The 19,839-nt window shown below is 39.4% G+C and overlaps 1 protein-coding gene across 1 annotated transcript in view; it reads left to right on the forward strand.

The window, feature by feature from the left end:
• The first annotated feature begins 1,965 nt into the window (after positions 1–1,965).
• EIF4EBP2 (eukaryotic translation initiation factor 4E binding protein 2) overlaps positions 1,966–19,839 on the forward strand; it is a 29,415-nt gene continuing 11,541 nt past the window's right edge. Inside the window, exon 1 of the mRNA XM_036928856.2 lies at positions 1,966–2,401. Coding sequence (XP_036784751.1) covers positions 2,257–2,401 — 145 coding nt within the window. The 5' untranslated portion in view covers positions 1,966–2,256. The remainder of the gene's footprint in view (positions 2,402–19,839) is intronic.

Here is a 19,839-nt window from a genome sequence, read left to right on the forward strand (position 1 = left end):
AGGGTGCTGGCAGCCAACCCGAACACTAGAGGTTGCCATATACAAATATGAACTGCCAAAGGAACCTGGTCCAAAGTAAAACTATTAATACAACTCCTGAGAAAGATTTAAATGACATCGACCTCATGAATCTTCCTGAAAGGGAGTTCAAAATAAAAATCATTAACATGCTCATGGAGGTATGGAAAGATATTCAAGAACTCAGGAATGAATTCTCGAAGCTCTACTCTTTGGAGCTGCTCAGCCCCTGAAGCAATGTCAGGGGTTGCAGGGGAATGGTATTGGTGCCTGGGGAGAGGAAAGAGCTGTTTCCTGATTCCCAGTTGCTATGTCTGTCTCCACCACCTGAACCAGTGGGCCAAGCACACAGGTATAAGCCTCTCTGCTTTGCATTTGTAGTTGCTGTAGACAGATCTTCCCTCTGGCTGGCCTAACACCAAGGTAGGGTTTGCTTGTTTGTGAGCCAGGTGGGGCTTGCTGGGAGAAAGGTACAGTAGGCTGTGTATCATGGAGGGTGTACTTGGAGCTCAGTAGCTAACAGGGGAGCTAGAGCACCTGAAGATTGTGAAAGCTCCCAACCTGCTGGGCAGAGTGCACCCGGACAATTTTGTTTACTTGTCCTTTTTTCTGAGCAGTAAGCTCTGTGCAGTCCTTGCCCCTTTAGCAGCCCTCTTGCTAAGGGCTTCCTTGTTAGGAAGTCTCTCAAACTGCCCACCATTCTTTTGTCCCAGAGCTGTCAGATATGGATCCCTTCTTTCCACAAGCAGCTGGAATTTCAGTCTCTCCAGGAATTCTGCTCATCTTAGCTTTCCAACCCCCTAATCACGAGAGTACCACGCAAGCACCATGAAATGTAGGTTTGTGCTCCCAGAGCAGATCTTGGGAGTTAGGTATTCAGCAGTCCCAGGCCTGTACTCCCTCCCTGCTCTGTTTCTCTTCCTCCTGCCAGTGAGCTGAGGTGGGGGAAGGGCTTGGGTTCTGCCAGGTCACAGCTTTGGTACGTTACCCTGTTCTGTGAGGTCTACTCTTTTCTCCAGGTGTATGCAGTCTGACACAGTCCTCTTTCCTGTTGCTCTTTCAGGATTAGTTGTATTAATTATATTTTCATATTATATGCAGTTTTAGGAGGAAGCCTCTGTCTCACCTCTCATGTCACCATCTTTAATCCTCTCTACAATAACTTTTAAAATAAGTGTTAACATTTAATGACATTATTTTATGAATTAACAAACGTTTTAAAAGTTCTGTTTTAGTTTCTAATACAGTAATTATCAGTAGATATAATCCACACAGACAAAAGCCTTTTGGATCCTCAACAATTTAAGAATGTAAATTTTGAGACCAAAAAGTCTGAGATGCCTAGAGGAAAGAATAGCGTTTCAGATCTAGATTTTTCAGATACCTCATAGTCTTAACCTTTTCCCGTGCTTCAGTTTATTTCTAATGCAATCCTCATCCTTGTGGTGTGGGTAGCTGTTCATCTTTCTTTTCTTAACGTTTATATGCTGCATTATGTTTGTATATAGGGACTGTCCCTGGGAGGACACAGGATAAACTGGTATCAGTGGCTTTCCCTGGAAAGGGGACTTGGAAACTGAGTGGCACCTTAAACCTTTCTACTCTTGATTTTCTTAAGAGCATGGACTGCCTACATTCAATATTGAACAATTAAAAGTAAAATGATACTTTTGTTTAGATGGATAGGAAACATAAGTCAGCTCAAGTAAAGTGATTTGCACTGACAATTTAAAAAACAAAACAAAACAGGAGTTTTTTTTTACTATCTCAACGCGGCTCACACTTCCCGACTCCTCCAGCGGACGTAGGCCCGCGGCGGCTAACCCCGCCCCTCACGCGACCGCGCCCCTTACGGTACTGCCCCGCCCTGGCGCCTCGCCTTGACCCGCCCCGCCTCAACGTCACTTCCGGCCTACCCGCTTTCCCGTACTACCCCTGGCTCCCTTCTTCGCTGACTTCCGGTCGTCGTCGTCGCCGCTGCTGCCGCTGCTCCTGCTTCTGAGGCGGCTGGCGGAGGCCGGAGGATCGGGCGGCGGCGGCGGCGGCGGCTGAGAGGGCGGCGGCGGGAGCGGAGAGGCACGAGGGAGTGAGAGAAAGCGAGCGAGGAGCGAGCGGAGCGCGCTCAGCTCTGCCCGCCTTTCCGCCCGTCCGAGGAGCCGGAGAAGTCCGGGCCCCCAGCCGCCGCCGCCGCCGCCCGCCTGCCCGCCGCCGGACAAAGCCCGAGCCCGCGCCAGAGCCATGTCCTCGTCTGCTGGCAGCGGCCACCAGCCCAGCCAGAGCCGCGCCATCCCCACCCGCACCGTGCCCATCAGCGACGCCGCGCAGCTACCTCATGACTATTGCACCACCCCGGGGGGGACGCTCTTCTCCACCACGCCGGGAGGTGAGTCCCCGGCCTGCGGCCGGTTTCCTCCGCGGTGTCCCCACGGCCTCCCCGCAGGCCTTTAACTCGGGGCGCGCCGGCGCTGGGCGGTTCGGGGCCCCAGTTCCCAGCTCCCCTCCTCCCGGCAGCTCTGGAACCTTAACTTTATGTTCTTTCTTGGCCGCAACACGGTTCGGTGCGGGCCCACTCTGGGAACGCGGCTCTGCTGTCGCAGAAAGAAACAAAACACAAGCCATGTTCCCGCTTCGTGGCAGGTTTGCTCACTCGACTCAGTTTTCTCGCCGCTCTCCTCCTCCCCCCGGCAAATTCGTCTATTTTTGGTCTTGACCTCTCTGTGCATGACCTCTGCCTCTTGTTTATTGTGCATTTGTGCACATTTGTGCTTGATTTTGGAGCTGTCTCTCGGGCTTCTTTGTAAAGGAAGCTGGGGACAGTAATTCGCTCCCGGGACCCTGCGATGACTTGTTTTCCTGCCTTTAGAACACCAGGAGGCTGGAATGCAGAGTTTGGACGCCTCGCCCAACGTTATCCTGCTTTGACAGCATTGTTTACTTACTGGACGAGGTCCCACGGGTGGGGAAAGTCCCCAGACTGGAGGAGAGAGTGATAGAATAACGCCAAAGTAATAGCCAGGGGAAAAGAGGTCGGGGGAAGGGGAGCTAGAGCGCTGGCAGCCTTAAGGGTAGGGTTTTCGCGCCGACACGTTTGGAGGTAGATTGAAGAAGGCATTGTCAAAGAGGGCACCCTGGTCAGTGGGATTGCTTGATCCTGTGGAAAGGGCAGTGGCAGAGGGAGGTTCCTGAGCATTGCTTTTCGAAGTACAACCAGGAACTGTTTACAAGGAAGAACACTGGGGTAGAGGTGAATCGCATTGAGTTGGTCAGGGAAAAGGGAGCTCAAAGGTTGTCCCCTGACTGGGCTGATCTCCACGGGGAGGAGATTGGAAAGCGATCTTGAGGGACCTTATTGAGGGAAAAATGATTCATTTTTAACTTAGGCACTTTGCCTTCTTTTGGTGATGGGATGGCCTCTGCTAGAGGGTTGAACTTTGTTGGCAGCCCCAAAATTGCTAGCTTCGTTCTTGTGGGCTGGGCTTACCAGTTGTACTACACCCAGTGTAGTTCATTTAGGCCTGGACAGCCCTTGAATCCATTGCACAATATAGCAAGAGCTCCTTGCCAGCAACAGGGATAAAATCTAGGAGAGAGCTCGGGAGAGATAAGAGGGAAAATGGGGCATTACGATTAGCACACATAATGTAGGGGTGGGGGGGGACATGGGGAAGGCAGTATATACAGAGAAGACAAGTAGTGATTCTATAGCATCTTACTATGCTGATGGACAGTGATTGTAATGGGGTATGTGGGGGGGACTTGATAATGGGGGAGTCTAGTAACTGTAATGTTGTTCAAGTAATTGTACATTAATGATGTCAAAATAAAAAAATTAAAAAAAAAAACAAACCTAGGAGAGAGCTCTACAGAGGAATCTAGCCAGGCCAGACTCTAGGGGAAGGGTGACTGGCTGCCTTGAAGACTTACATAACCCAGGCTGAAGTTCATCCATGTTTATGGAGAACTGGGCTTAAGGAAGTTTTAACTTTGCAGAACAGTGGAGTGTCTTAGTGAGGTGGCTTACCTAATTGGAGAAACCTCCTTCCTGATCTGATCTGTTCTAGGTCAGTCCATGAGAATGTTGAGATCTTGGTTTTTCATTGTGGAAAATTTTGGCAGACCAGAATCTTCTCTAGAAAGAGTTGTCTTGAACAAGAACTGACAGCTTTGAAGAAATGGGTATTGTTTTCTAAGGTGATGGAAGGGATTTATAACTACTTACAGAATTTTTTTTTTGGTATCATTAATCTACAATTACATGAGGAACATTATGTTTACTAGACTCCCCCCTTCACCAAGTCCCCCCAACAAACCCCATTACAGTCATTGTCCATCAGCGTAGTAAGATGCTACAGAATCACTACTTGTCTCCTGTGTTGCACAGCCCTCCCTGTGCCTCCTCCCTACATTATACATGCTAGTCTTAATGCCCCCTTTCTTTTTTTTTTTTTTTTTTTTTTTGTGGTTCTCTATCTTTTTTATTTATTTTTTTTATTTTTTTTTATTTTTATTTTTTTTATTTTTAATAATTATTTTTTATTGAAGGGTAGTTGACACACAGTATTACATTACATGAGTTTCAAGTGTACAACACAGTGGTAGAACATTTATATACATAATTCTAGGTTCCAGCTATCACCCTACCAGGCTGTTACAATATCTTGACTATATTCCTTATGCTATACATTACATCCCGGTTACTAATTTATTTTACCATTGGAAGTCTGTCCTTTTTTTTTTTTTTTTTTTTTTTTTTTTGTGAGGGTATCTCTCATATTTATTGATCAAATGGTTGTTAACGACAATAAAATTCTGTATAGGGGAGTCAATGCTCAATGCACAATCATTATTCCACCCCAAGCCTAATTTTTGTCAGTCTCCAATCTTCTGAGGCATAACAAACAAGTTTTTACATGTAGAACAAATTCTTACATAATGAATAAGTTACATAGTGAACAGTACAAGGGCAGTCATCACAGAAACTTTCGGTTTTGCTCATACATTATGAACTATAAACAGTCAGTTCAAATATGAATACTGATTTGGTTTTTATACTTGATTTATATGTGGATACCACATTTCTCTCTTTATTATTATTGTTTTTAATAAAATGCTGAAGTGGTAGGTAGATACAAGATAAAGGTAGAAAACATAGTTTAGTGTTGTAAGAGAGCACATGTAGATGATCAGGTGTGTGCCTGTAGACTATGTGTTAATCCAAGCTGGACCAGGGCAATAAAACATCCACGTATGCAGAAGATTTCTCTCAGAACGGGGGGGTGAGGTTCTAAGCCTCACCTCTGTTGATCCCCAATTTCTCACCTGATGGCCCCCCTGCGACTGTGCCTGTCTTAGGTTGTTCCTCCCTTGAGGAATCTTACCCGTCTCTGGCTAACCAGTCATCTTCCGGGAATGCCCCCTTTCTTTTAAATCCCCCTTATCCCTTCCCACCTATCCTCCCCAGTCCCTTTCCCTTTGGTAACTGTTAGTCCATTCTTGGGTTCTGTGATTCTGCTGCTGTTTTGTTCCTTCAGTTTTTTCTTTGTTCTTATGCTCCACATATGAGTGAAATCATTTGGTACTTGTCTTGCTCTGCCTGGCTTATTTCACTGAGCATAATACCCTCTAGCTCCATCCATGTTGTTGCAAATGGTAGGATTTGTTTCCTTCTTATGGCTGAATAATATTCCATTGTGTATATGTACCACATCTTCTTTATCCATTCATCTACTGATGGACAGACACTTAGGTTGCTTCCATTTCTTGGCTATTGTAAATAGTGCTGCGATAAACATAGGGGTGCATCTATCTTTTTCAAACTGGGCTGCTGCATTCTTAGGGTAAATTCCTAGAAGTGGAATTCCTGGGTCAAATGGTATTTCTATTTTGAGCTTTTTGAGAAACCTCCATACTGCTTTCCACAATGGTTGAACTAATTTACATTCCCACCAGCAGTGTAGGAGGGTTCCCCTTTCTCCACAACCTCCCCAGCATTTGTTGTTGTTTGTCTTTTGGATGATGGTGATCCTTACTGGTGTGAGGTGATATCTCATGTGGTTTTAATTTGCATTTCTCTGATGACTAGCAATGTGGAGCATCTTTTCATGTGTCTGTTGGCCATCTGAATTTCTTTGGAGAACTGTCTATTCAGCTCCTCTGCCGATTTTTTAATTGGCATACTTTTTGTTTGTTGAGGTGCATGAGCTCTTTATATATTTTGGATGTCAACCCTTTATCAGATCTGTCATTTATGAATATATTCTCCCATACTGTAGGATGCCTTTTTGTTTTATTGATGGTGTCCTTTGCTGTACAGAAGCTTTTCAGCTTGATAGAGTCCCACTTTTCATTTTTGCTTTTGCTTCCCTTGCCCGGGGAGGTATGTTCATGAAGAAGTCGCTCATGTTTATGTCCAAGAGATTTTTGCCTATGTTTTTTTCCTGAGAGTTTTATGGTTTCATGACTTACATTCAGGTCTTTGATCCATTTTGAATTTACTTTTGTGTATGGGGTTAGACAGTGATCCAGTTTCATTCTCTTACGTGTAGCTATCCAGTTTTGCCAACACCATCTGTTGAAGAGGCTGTCATTTCCCCATTATATGTCCATGGCTCCTTTATTGTATTGACATATACATATATGTTTGGGTTAATTGACCATATACGCTTGGGTTAATGTCTGGAGTCTCTATTCTGTTCCACTGGTCTGTGGCTCTGTTCTTGTGCCAGTACCAAATTGTCTTGATTACTGTGGCTTTGTGGTAGAGCATGAAGTTGGGGAGCGAGATTCCCCCCATTTTATTCTTCCTTCTCAGGTTTGCTTTGGCTATTTGGGGTCTTTGGTGGTTCCATATGAATTTTTGAACTATTTGTTCCAGTTCGTTGAAGAAGGCTGTTGGTAATTTGATAGGGATTGCATTGAATCTGTAGATTGCTTTGGGCAGGATGGCCATTTTGACAATATTAATTCTTCCTAGCCAGGAGCATGGGATGAGTTTCCATTTGTTAGTGTCCTCTTTAGAGTGTCTTGTAGTTTTCAGGGTATAGGTCTTTCACTTCCTTGGTTAGGTTTATACTTACAGAATTTTTTGTGGTATTGGTCAGTAAATGCCTGTACTGCCAGCAGTTGAGAACATATATCATGATGACATCTGCACTCTGCTGTTACTTATTTCGGGAGGGAACTAAACTTATAGCTCTACATTAATTATTATTATCCTGAAGGAAGAGACACAGGAGGTACCCTTTTAGCCTATATCAAATAGCCAAGGTCCCATGCTTTTAAAATAAGGGCATAGTCTTCAAGCATTGCTTTAAAGATAGAAGCCTGTCACATAGCCTGGATTTGTTCCTGAAATACTTGGAAAGATTCTGCCAGAAATACTGATTCATTTACTCTTTCTCCCAATACACACAGACATCACTGCCTTCTCAAGTATCACTTAACCTGTCTCCAGATACAGTTTCTGTACACAAAGTTTTTTGTTTTCATATTTAAATACTTGTCATCTTGGCTCATCTATTATATTTAGTCTGTATTTATTGGTAGAGCACATAGTAGTCTTGGAATTTTTAACACAAAGGCTTACCTAATGTGTTTATAAGATAGAGTGCAGTTGCAGTTGCCTTTTATCACTATTTGATAGCAATTAACTTAGTGCTGTTTAGCTGTTCAGTACTTACTTAATTTTTCCACCTTTAGAAATTTTCCACCCTCTGATGGTTCATTTCTTGTTACATTCCCCCTTTTCCCTCGCCCCACCCCCAGCCATGTAATTTTATTTCCCCAAACCAGGGTGCCATTGTTATTTGGTCTCTTCAGGTACCTGGATTAATGTGGTTGGGTATCTTAAGTTTAAGAGTTTTGTGGGCCCAGTATAGTGCCTTGCACAAAAGGGATCATAGACAAAAATAGGAAATGCAGTTCTTCATTTGAATGGTCTTAAAATCTTGATAGGGGTTGGGGGTGGATAAGATTTTTAGTTCTAGAACAAAAACTTTGCACAGTCTAGTGTTAACATGTGTTTCAGATACGGCAGCATTAGAAAAATGTTAATCAATGGGTTCTTATTGGAAATCTATTTAGTAGGAAGGAAGGGGATTAGCATTTCCTGTCTCAAACTTCTGGAAACCTTCTGTGGTGTCATGCATATGTGAGAGCATTCCAGGATAACAGTTGATGTGCTTAGGGCTGTAAATGATAACACTGGGCAGGGACATTCATAAAGTAGTGAATTTAGAATTCCTCCCACCCTCCCACATCCTTTATTCATTGAGGATCAGAGGATACAGCCTACCCTTGAAACGGTTTCTCAAAATTGCCTTTCTGTGGCTTGGGAAATGAGATATGGGTGAAAACACACTTGCTGTAATCTCTTACATTTCTTGTATTGCTAGAAGAGTACTTTTTCTTATTTATGAAGGAGGAGGAAAATTTTTGAGTAAATTCAAGGCCAAAAAAAAAAGTTCCCTTGCATTTGATTTTACTTTGTTTTACCTGCCTGTGGAGGAGTGGGGGGTTATTCCTTTGGAAAGTTGCTTTATAGCCTCAGTAGAAGGTAAAGTTATATAATTGTCTTTACTTTTATAACATTCTGGTTAACTGGAAGGAATGGTTAGCTGGAATTCTAATGCTTTCATTTTATAATTGAGAGAAACAGACCCAGAGAAATTAAGTAACTTGTTAGTATTGTACACCTAGTTAATGTCAGTGGGAAGCATCATATTTAGTGTCTTGATTCCTATTCTGGCTTTTTACTCTGCTATCTTAATATGCTTATTTTACGGGGAGAGGAAGTTTGCAAACATTTAAAGAAACTTTTCTATCTCAGGAATGCTAGCTAATGTGATTCTGCTGTGTTATTCCTTTTAAAAGTTCTCAACTGTCGCTTTCGGGGAGTGGTGTGCTCTGGGGAATGACCAGAAACATACAGACCTCTTTTAGTCTTTCTTTTTGCCTTTCTTTCCCTGCACAACATCCTCATCAGCTGTGGCAAAATATGCTGTTGCCATAACAGGAGCACCAGAGGGGAACTAACTCTGATGGTCTGAGTCTCGTTCATGCTGTTGTGCTTCCTCTCTGCCAGCTGGAGAGTTGTGATCCATTCACTGGAGTAGAATTACCTGAAGGCCATTGGAAGGGTCTGGCATTAGGGAGAAGGCAAGAAGAAGGGGAAATAATCCATTTGGAGTGAGCGATAATAAAATAATGGTATTTTATTATAGATGAACAAATTAACATTTAAAAGATTTTTGCTGCTCCATTTGTAATAGAACAAAGTCAGCTGAGACTTAGAGTCATTCACCTTATTGAATAGGTAAGGCCTATAGGCTACCATTCTCAAATTTGGTTCATCATGGAACTTTGTTTTGTAAAGGCCCCTTAATAACTGTGTTTTAACACCCAGCAGCTATCCATCCGTTGTGGGGCTAATTTTTAAAGGTTCCCACACTTTGTTCTCAGGCCATAGCATGAAGCCAAAAGCTCATAAATCTATGCATGTTTATATCTAAAATAATCGTCCAGGTCTTTAGAACAAACGCCCTAACACAGAGAAGCTGTTCATTTCCTTGAGTGGTTTAAAAAACTATAAACCTTAACAAGCAAGGATAAATTAACTGAAAAATACAATTCAGTTCTTACAGGGTCCTTGGGATTTTCTCTCTATAAGATCATGTCATCTGTGAATAGTGATAGTTTTACCCTTCTTAATCTGGGTGCCTTTTATTTCATTATCTTGCCTAATTGCCCTGGCTAGAACCTTCAGTACAGTGTTGGGCAAAAGTGGCAAGATATGAGAACAGACACCCTTGACTTGTTCTTAATACTAGGGAGAAAACATCTCGTCTATCACCATTAGGTAAGATGTTAGCTGTTACTTTTTCATAGATGCCCTTTATCAGATTGAGGAAGTTCCTCCTTATTCCTAGTTTGTTAATTGTTTTTATCATGAAAGGGTTTTGGATTTTGTCAAATGCACTTTTGCATCAGTTGACATGATTGATTTGTTTAGTCTATTGATATGGCATATTATCTTAATTTATCTTCATATGTTGAACAAGCCTCATATTCCTGAGATGAAGCCCAATTGGTCATGGTGTACAATTCTTTTCATGTGTTCCTGAATTCGGTTTGTTAATACTTGGTGGAGGATTTTTGTATCTGTATTCATTAGGAATAGTAGTCTTTTATTATTGTGATGTCTGTCTGTTTTTTGTATCAAGGTAATACTCAACCTCATTCAATTCTAATTATTTTAGAAATGGCCTACTGTTTATAGCAGAAGTACTGGCTACTTACTCGTGAAAATAGACCATTGCTCTCTAGGTTCTAAGAGGTACTTATCAGAAAGTGTGAGAGGCTTGTGATTCTTGATTTTAAGATGTCAATTAATCATTTTGGCCTCAGAGGAATACATCTCCTCACCAGAAACTGTGTTAGAGTTGGGTTGTTTTATGTTGAAATGAAACCAGTGTCTGGTGAAATGCCTGGAACAATTAAGAATAGGTAGCAGGTAAAACAGTGACTTAGACCACTCACTGATTTCCAATAAGCTCTTGCCTCTTACAAACTTTGTTAGTAAGAGTTCAGCAAGTAGCTGTTGACAGCTCCTTTCTGTAAGTAAAAGTGGAAGATGTTGGTAAATATGTATTGTTTTAATTTTTTAAATAGGAAGTGCCCAAGAGGAGTAAACTTGGGAGAAAAGCAAATTGGAATGAAAGTCAGGTTTGAATCTGAGCCTTTTCCCCATACCAGTAGCACTGATCCTTCATTAATTATTAGCATTGTAGGTAGAGGATGAACTGCCAGATTTGTGAAATCTAATCCAAGGAATTGATCCAGGATGTAATCAATCTGGCATATCCAGTGTGCATTTTCCTGGAATTGGAGCCAGACATTTTTTAATTTAAAAAATGTATTTCAAAATCAATGTTCAAGTCCAAACGAAGTGGACCTATTTGATGTACTTTATTTTGACCCAAATTTTTTGATGGTCAAGGCTAAACAAACATAAAATCAGTTGGCATTTATTTTAGTTCTTGGTTTGTATACATTTTGGACCTGGTAGTAGCTAAAAAGATTGTTTCAACTCATTTTGCAGCTGAGACTTAAGGGAACAAGATTTGCTTAGAGTACCTGGCTTGTTTTGTGTTGGTCTTCTGACTGCTGTGTCACTATATGAACTTTGACAAATACTTTTAACTTCTCTGAATATTAGTTTCTTAATTTGTAAAATGGCAGGCTTCGCCAGATACTCTCTAAAGCCTCTTACAAACTGGACCTTCTGAATAGGAATGGAGTCATTATCAATTTCCCTTTCAGCCTAAGTGTGTGTTTTGTTGTGGCAGTGTCCTAAGTGATTGGGCAGGGACCCATCATTTGACACAGTATCTTGGAAATCTGCTCCCAGTGAGTAAGACTTGGGAGTTAATCAAAGGGCAGTAGAATTGGCTTTTCATAAACCTTGAATGTCCTCCACTTGCCATAATTTAGTTATACTAACTTAAAAGATCCTGAGGCTCCAATTGTGCCTTTTGTTGGTGTATAAATTGTCCCTCTCTGTTTTATTAGCGCTCTAGGGATTTGATGAGCCTACATACTGACCAGTGGTTTGGCCACCATCAGCCTCCCTGGAGGATACTGGATCTGGGCAGCTTTTAGTTTCCTTTGGGTTATCTGGCATGGAGTTTTTTAGGTGTCTGACTTCTCATCCAGAGCCTCCATGAAGAACAGATGTTTAAAACTAGTTTGTTCACAGTAGTTCTCTAATCCAGTCAGACACAGTCCTTGTTATCACCTTCCCAAGTTGGAAGAATAAAAAACAGAGAAAACCTCTTTCTTTATAAGTCCTTTATTTTCCCTCATAGTCACCAGGGGAGGGAAGGAAAGAGGCAGAAAATACTTGCAGCTTGTTCATCTCATACCTATTTCTGATCTCTTGGTGGACCTTTACAAGAGACATAGATGGAGTATTGGCAAGAATTCCTAATGTAGTACTGAGGTTACTTGCCAAGTGCTCCGTTTCTTTTTTTTCTTTTATACCAAACATTTATTTTTTATTAAGGTATCATGGATACATAATCTTATGAAGGTTTCACGTGAGCAACATTGTGGTTTCAATATTAACCCATATTATCAAGTCCCCCACCCCCACACCATTGCAGTCACTGTCCATCAGCCTAGTAAGATACTATAGAGTCCCTACTTGTCTTCGTGCTATACTGCCTTCCCCATGACCTGCCTATATTGTGATTGTTAATTGTAATGCCCCTCAATCCCCTTTCCTTCTCTCCCTATCTGTCCTCCCCAACCCCTTCCCTTTGGTAACCGCTAGTCCCTTCTTGGAGTCTGTGAGTCTGCTGCTGTTTTGTTCCTTCAGTTTTGCTTTGTTGTTAAATTCCACAAATGAGTGAAATCATTTGGTACTTGTCTTTCTCCACCTGGAGTGCTCTGTTTCTTTTTAAATTGAACTCCTGGGCTTAAAGGGTATCTTCCTTCCTCATGGTCCCTGCTACTTTAGCGGTACTGGTATGTTAGTGTATGTATTTATATTTACAAATACTTTGGAGTCACCTTTCATTTTTCAATTCTTTATAAAGTTTTTTATTTTTTACACTGTTTCTCACAATCTTTTTTTTTTTTTTTTTTTTTTTTAGTTTTTGTGAGGGAGGTTTAAACACCAAAATTCTCTTACATTTCTGGAGGCTACAAGTCTGAAATCAAATATGTTTTTTACTGTGGTAAAATACACATAACAAATTTTACCATTTTAACCATTTTTAACTGTATAGTTCTGTGTCATTAAGTATATTCACATTGTTGTGCAGCCATCACCACTACCTCCTAAACTTTTTCTTTGTCTCAGACTTAAAACTCTGTGCCCATTAAATCCTACCTCCCGTTCCCGGCCCCCACCCCCGCCCAGACCCAGGCAGCCACTCTTCTTTCTACATTCAGTCTATGAATTTGACTGTTTTAGGTAGCTCACATAAGCGGAATGGCAAAATACTTGTCCTTCTGTGATTTCCTTGTTTGACATAATGTCTGCATACATGTCATCACATGTAATCACAGTTTTGTTTTGCTTTCTTTTACATTTATTTTTTATTCCTGTGGAAGTAAAGTTTAAAAGTCATATAGTGTTACTAGGCTAATAACAAAGAGCAACATTCTCATGCCCCATCCCTCTCATCTCCATTTCCACTCCCCAGAGAAATCATTTTAAAGTCTTTTAGTTATTTCTTCCAGTATTTACCTTTGGATTTTTAAATTACATGATTTAATGTTATGTCCCAGTTTTAGATATTAACAATTAGTTTCCTACTATAGAAGATGAGAATTGAGTTGCTTTATATACCCTTTCCCAATGTATATACACTTGTACCTTCCATCCTCCTAAATTTAATTTTTTAAGCCATTTTAGTTAAAATAAAATGTATTAAATTTAGGTAAATATTACTGCAGATGTAGCTCACACTATTGGCTTCCAGCCCAGTGGCCATTCACTCTTCTATACTGCCCCAGATTGCCTAATTTTTTAAAGTGGGCTTGTGGCAAGCCCTAGGATGTACAGCATGGACACCAGTCATGGCTTCCCAATATCTGGTATGGTGTTGAATCTGACCCATCTCTGACTAAATGAGATGTAGGGGGAAGTCTGCTAAGGGTTTTCTTAGAAAGATTTTCTCTTTGATGGAGAAAGTCCCCTAAGGGAAGCCCTGTTTTGACTTCACACTCTACCTTCCTGCCTGGGACAGTGTTACATGAAGGTGTGGGTCCTTGTCAGCCTTTGGAGTTTTGTCACCAGCTCACTCAAGCTATGAAATTTAGGCAAGTTACTTAATGTTTCTCATTTCAAGCTGTCATTTGGCATTTAAGTGGATGCTTAATTCTAATTCTGGAAGCAGCCTTAGTTTACCAGAATTGTATGATGGGGACCCTGTCAAAGTATTGAAACTGCTACCTTGTCAGGTAACCATGTTACTGTGGACTTCCTGTGGTTTTGGTTAAGTTACCAGTTTCTAAGATGTATGTAGCTTAATGTGTGGATTAATTATCATTTAAACTAAGCTACTTGGTCTTGAAAGAGGTCCTTAGGCTTGAATGACCTTAGTGCAGTATTAACCATCTTGACAAGCATAATTTGGGCCTCATTCAGTGGCCTTCCTATTCCCTGCTATTTGAATATCATTAGTTTTTAGATCAAAAGGTAGAAGCTGTTTTCATCCTCCCTATTCTCCATCAAAGGGACTCAGTTTGACTGTCATGTTTTCCTAGTAATAGCAGCATCTAGAAAATACTGGGGTCAAGTTATTAGATTTATCCTAATGTCTGGTCACCAATGGATGAAGAAAATCTAGATCTCAAGGTTCCTATTTGTTCTAAAATCCAAACATGAAGACTGAAGTAGTGTATGCACATTTTAAACACCAAATAGAAAAATTGGACAGAAGCACATAAAATGCCAGTAGACAACTACTTATAACAGTTTCGTTTATAGTGCTGTTAATGGTTATAACTCTTGGCAGTAAAAAATACATATATACCATGATTCCTTGGTTTGTTAACATTAGGTAATACTGTTGAGACTTCCTGTTATGAGAGATAAACAATTTAAACACTTTCATTACTTTCTACCTCTCATTTCTCCTCCCCTCACCATTTACCAATTTTTGTAAATTGTATTATCATTTTAGGTTCTTCTAGTAGTTTAAAACTTGAAATAATATAGCTAAACCACTGTATCTCAATCTGTTGAACTTGAGCTCTTCACTATATAAGACTTTACCATCTGTCTGTCCTGTCTCTGCTTCCTTAATAGGTAGGTCAGCCTTTCCATTATTTTTACAATGTCAAGGTCTATAACATTTACATATGCTTCCTTAATTATAATTCCTTTTCACTTCTATTATAGCGTGATTGCAAACATTGAAAACCAGTAAATAGCATATATGATATTGTGACTTAAAAATTTTTTTTCAGTATAAAAAATAAGGGATATGATTATTTTCATAAAAAAGGAAATAGCAAACTGGAAGTACAAGGTTTCCATTGTCAAGCTGAAATAGACCCTTTTTTAACACTCCATCAGTTGATAGAAATCATGCCCCATTAAAACTTTTTTCATTTTATTTTTTATTAAAATGCAGTTGATAAAATATTGCATTGGTTTCAGGTGCATGACATACTGATTTGACAACTATATACAATACTAAGTACTCACCAGGATAAGTGTGGTTACCATCTGTCAACATACAAAGATACTACAATATTATTGACTACTTCCTCAGTTGTACTTTCATCTCTGTGACTAATTTATTTTATAATTGGAAGTTGGTATCCCCTTCACCTGTTTTGCCCATCTCCCACACACCCCTCCCTGTGGCAACCATCAGTTCATTCTCTGTTCATGAGTCTATTTCTGTTTTGTTTGTTTTTTTAGCTTCCATAGATAAGTGAAATCATACGGCATTTGTCTTTCTCTGACCTATTTCACTTGACATAATATCCTCTAGGTATGACTGACATTTTGTGCCTCTTTATCCCCTTCACCTATTTCACCCATTCACCCAACCCCTCCCCCATGGTAACCACCAGTCACTTCTCAGTGTCTATGAGTCTATTACTGTTTTGTTCACTTTGTTTTGTTTTTAGATTCCACATATAAGTGAAATCATATCTCATGGTTAGTGATGTTGAGCATCTTTTCATGTGTCTGTTGGCCATCTGAATGCCTTTTTTGGAAAAATGTCTTTTCAGGTCCTCTGCCCATTTTTTAATTGAATTATTTGTTTTTTTGGTGTTGAGATGTATGAGTTCTTTAGGTAGATTAGATATTAGCCTCTTATCTGATATATCATTTATAAATATATTCTCCCATTCAGTAGGTTGTCTTATCATTTTGTGCATGGTTTCCTTTACTGTACAGAAGTTTTTTGGTTTAATGTCATCCCATTTGTTTATTTTTGTTTTTGTTTCCCTTGCCTGGGGAGACATATCTAGAAAAAAATTACTAATTCAACGGTTTCATACCTATGGTTTCTTCTAGAAGCTTATGGTTTCAGGTCTCATATTGAGGTCTTAAAAAATCCATTTTGAGCTTATTTTTTTATATGGTGTTAGAGAGTGATCCAGTTTCATTCTTTTGCATGGAGCTCTCCAGTTTTCCCATCGACATTTATTGACAAGCATGTCTTGTCCTCATTGTATGTTCTTGTCTCCTTTGTCATATAGTAATTGACTGTGTAAGTGCTTTTATTTCTGGGCTCATTAGTCTCGTCCATTAATTTGTGTGTCTGTTTTTGTGCCACTTCCATACCATTTTGATTATTGTAGCTTTGTAGTACAGTTTGAAACCAGGGAACATGATACCACCAGCTTTGTTCTTTCTAAAGATTGCTTTTGCTATTTGGAGTCTTCTGTGGTTGCATACAGATTTTAGGATTATTTGCTCTAGTTCTGTGAAAAATGCTATTGGTATTTTGATAGGGGTTGCACTGAATCTGTAGATTGTTTTGGGTAGTATGGCCATTTTAACAATATTGATTTTTCCTATCCATGAGCAAGAATCATGCCCCATTTTAATATGTTCAATGCTAGCCAAGGATTTTTATATGGTCTTTTGTTTTCCTTTTTCAGGAATTTAAAGTTGTTTCTAGTTACTTGTGTCTGCACTGGTTGACATTAGATTGGGCTGACATAAATCAGTCCATTTGGATGAAATATGACTTAATTAGGAAGTTCTCGCTTTGGAAAATGTATACACATGTATAAGAGACCTTGAATATTTTAGGTTGTTAAATTTTTTTGTCTCGGAATAAATATAGTTTCATAGTAAACACAATATTGGACAAAGAAAATAAAGGTATTTTTTCCTGCTATCTTATTCATAGTTGATTCTTAATGTTTTTCTTTGACTAGTTTTAGTTTTTGAATAGTCAGATGCTTTTGAATCACATTGTAGACTCCTCAGTCACTGAAAAGGCTTATTCCCCATTTTTACTATATCTGCTACAATTTTTCTGGCTCACAGTAATGTAAAATTTAAACACCTAAAATACCATGCTTTTGTACTCATATTTTCCCTGGGCATATTTGAGAGCATTGACACCACCAATTACGACCCTAATTCTTTAGCGTGTCTTCTCTTTTAATTGCTTACTTTTTGTTTTCAAAAACAAATGTATTTTAGGAATCCATTAAAACACTATTGAACTAATAAGTGAGTTTAGCAATGTTGCAGGATACAAGATTGGTATACAAAAGCCAATTGTATTTCTGTATACTTGCAGTGAACAATCCAAAAAAAAAAAAAAAGAGAGAATTCTGTTTCTAAAAGTATAAAAATAATAAAATACATAAGAATAAATTTAACCAAAACACAAAAAACTTTTACTGTGAAAACCACAAAACATTCTTGAAAAAATGTAAAGGTCTAATTAAATGGAAAGATGTTCTATGTTCATGGATTGGAAGGCTTAATATTGTTAAGATGGCAGCACTCCCTAAGTTAATTTACACATTCAGCACAGTCCCCATCAAAGTCCCAGCTGGCTTCTTTGCAGAAGTTGACAAGCTGACACTAAAATTCATATGAAACTTTAAGAGACCTAAAGTTGCCGAGTCATGAAAAAGAAAAACAAAGTTGGAAGGTTCACATTTCGTGATTTCAAAAGTTACTACATATCAAGACGGTGTGGTACTGCCATAAGGACAGACATAAAGATCCATGGAATAGAATTTGGGAGTCCATAAATAAACCCTAACAATTACCGCCAGTTTATCTTTGACAAGGGTACCAAGACAATTAAAATGGGGGGAAGACTAGTCTTTTCAACAAATGATGCTGGTACAACTGGATATCCACATGCAAAAACTGAAGTTACACCCCATGGCCTAAAGACTTAAATGTTAAGAGTTAAAGCTGTAAAACTCTTAGAAGACAATGTGGTACAAGTCTTTATGACCTTGATAGGGAAATAGTTTCTTAGGTATGACACCAGCAGCACCAGCAAAAAAAGGAAACAACATAAATTGGACTTCATAAAAATTAAAAGCTTTGAGCTGCAGAGAATGTCAATATGAAAGTGGGAAAACCGCAGGAGAAAGTATTTGCAAATTGTATAGGATTAATGGACTTACATTCATAATAAGTAAAGGAAAAACTCAATAGTAAAAAGATAACCCATTTAAAAATGGGCAAAGTACCTGAATAGACATTTTTCCAAAGAAGATATATGGTGGAATGACTAATAGGCATTATGAAAAGATTAATTAGCCATTAGCCATCAGAGATACCACTTCACACTAGAATGCTATAATAAAGATAACTGTTGGATACAAAGTGTACAAATTGGAACCCTCACACATTCTTGGTGGGAATGTAAAGGGGTGCAGACACTTTGGAAAACAGTTTGGTAGTTTCTCAAAAAGTTAAAAATAGTTACCATATGATCCAGCAATTACATTCTTACGTTTTCATTTCTCTTCAGTATATACCTATGTTCACACAAAAAATTATACATGAATATTTATAGCAACATTATTCAAAGAAACAACCTAGATGTCCATCAGCTGATCAATAAAATCTGGTATGTACATTCAATGGAATATTATTTGGCAACAGAGAGAAATGAAGTACTGATAAATGCTAAACATGGGTGAATCTTGAAAACATGCAAATGAAAAAAAGCAGTCACAAAAGACCACATATTGTATGATACCATTTATATGAAATGTCCAGAATAGACAGAATTCTAGAAAACATACTAGTGTTTGCTTAAGGATGGAGAGGTTAGAAGAAAATGGGGAAGGGTCAGCTAAATGTATATGGGCTGTCTTATAGGGATGATCACAGTATTCTAGAATTGATTGTGGAGATGGTTGCACAATTCTGTAAATATGCTTAAAAATTACTTTGAACTATATGTGCATTATATCTCAGGCTGAAAAAATCATCTTTTTTTGTCTCTGCAAATTCATAGAAGCTCTTCAGAGTTTCTCTTAATACTGAACACATTCAGGAAGAATCTCCACTAATTTCCTAGTTGCATCAATTACAGTTCTTTAATGCATATATTAATGCTAATACATAATTTGGAAATAGAATACTTGCTTTTATCCTGTGCTTTTTTCCATCATCTCATCCCGAGTTTCCAAGCTTGGTGTAGTGCAGAAGTGAGAATGATCTTTTTTTTAAATCAAAGTGTCATTGATATACAATCTTACATAGGTTTCAAATGTACAACACAGTGGTTTAACAGTTACTTGTATTGTTAAATCCTCACCCTCTCTAGTGCGGTTACTATCAATGTAGAAAGACATTACAGAATCATTGACTGTATTCTCCATGCAGTACTGCCGGCCCCATGACCAATTTATGTTGTGATGGCAAATTATCGTTCCTCTTTATCCCCAACCCCTCCCCCTTGGTAACCACTAGTCACTTCTCAGTGTCTGTGAGTCTACTGCTGTTTTGTTCAGAAGTGAGAATAATCTTGTTCTGATCTGCAAGTTGAATGTTAGTTAAGAACATCTCTCAGTGAAACCTCACCCCTCTGAAACCTAGCCATGAAGGAAAGTGGGGGTAACACTCAAATGTGCAAAGTCAATCCACTGAAGCTCCTTCTCTTTGTTTATTGCAGAGCCATCTGGCCCCCTCTTGGCCTGTTTGCTTTTATTTTACAAATTGTTCTTTGAATTGTGTCCTCCCCCTCGCCAAATTCATGTGTTCAAGCCTAACCTCTAATGTAATATTTGGGTGATGGGGGGACACCTTGGGAGGTAATTGGATTAGGTTTAGATGAGGTGGTAAGAGTGGGGCCT

This window comes from Manis pentadactyla, chromosome 8 (assembly GCF_030020395.1).
Source record: "Manis pentadactyla isolate mManPen7 chromosome 8, mManPen7.hap1, whole genome shotgun sequence".
Taxonomy (NCBI): domain Eukaryota; kingdom Metazoa; phylum Chordata; class Mammalia; order Pholidota; family Manidae; genus Manis; species Manis pentadactyla.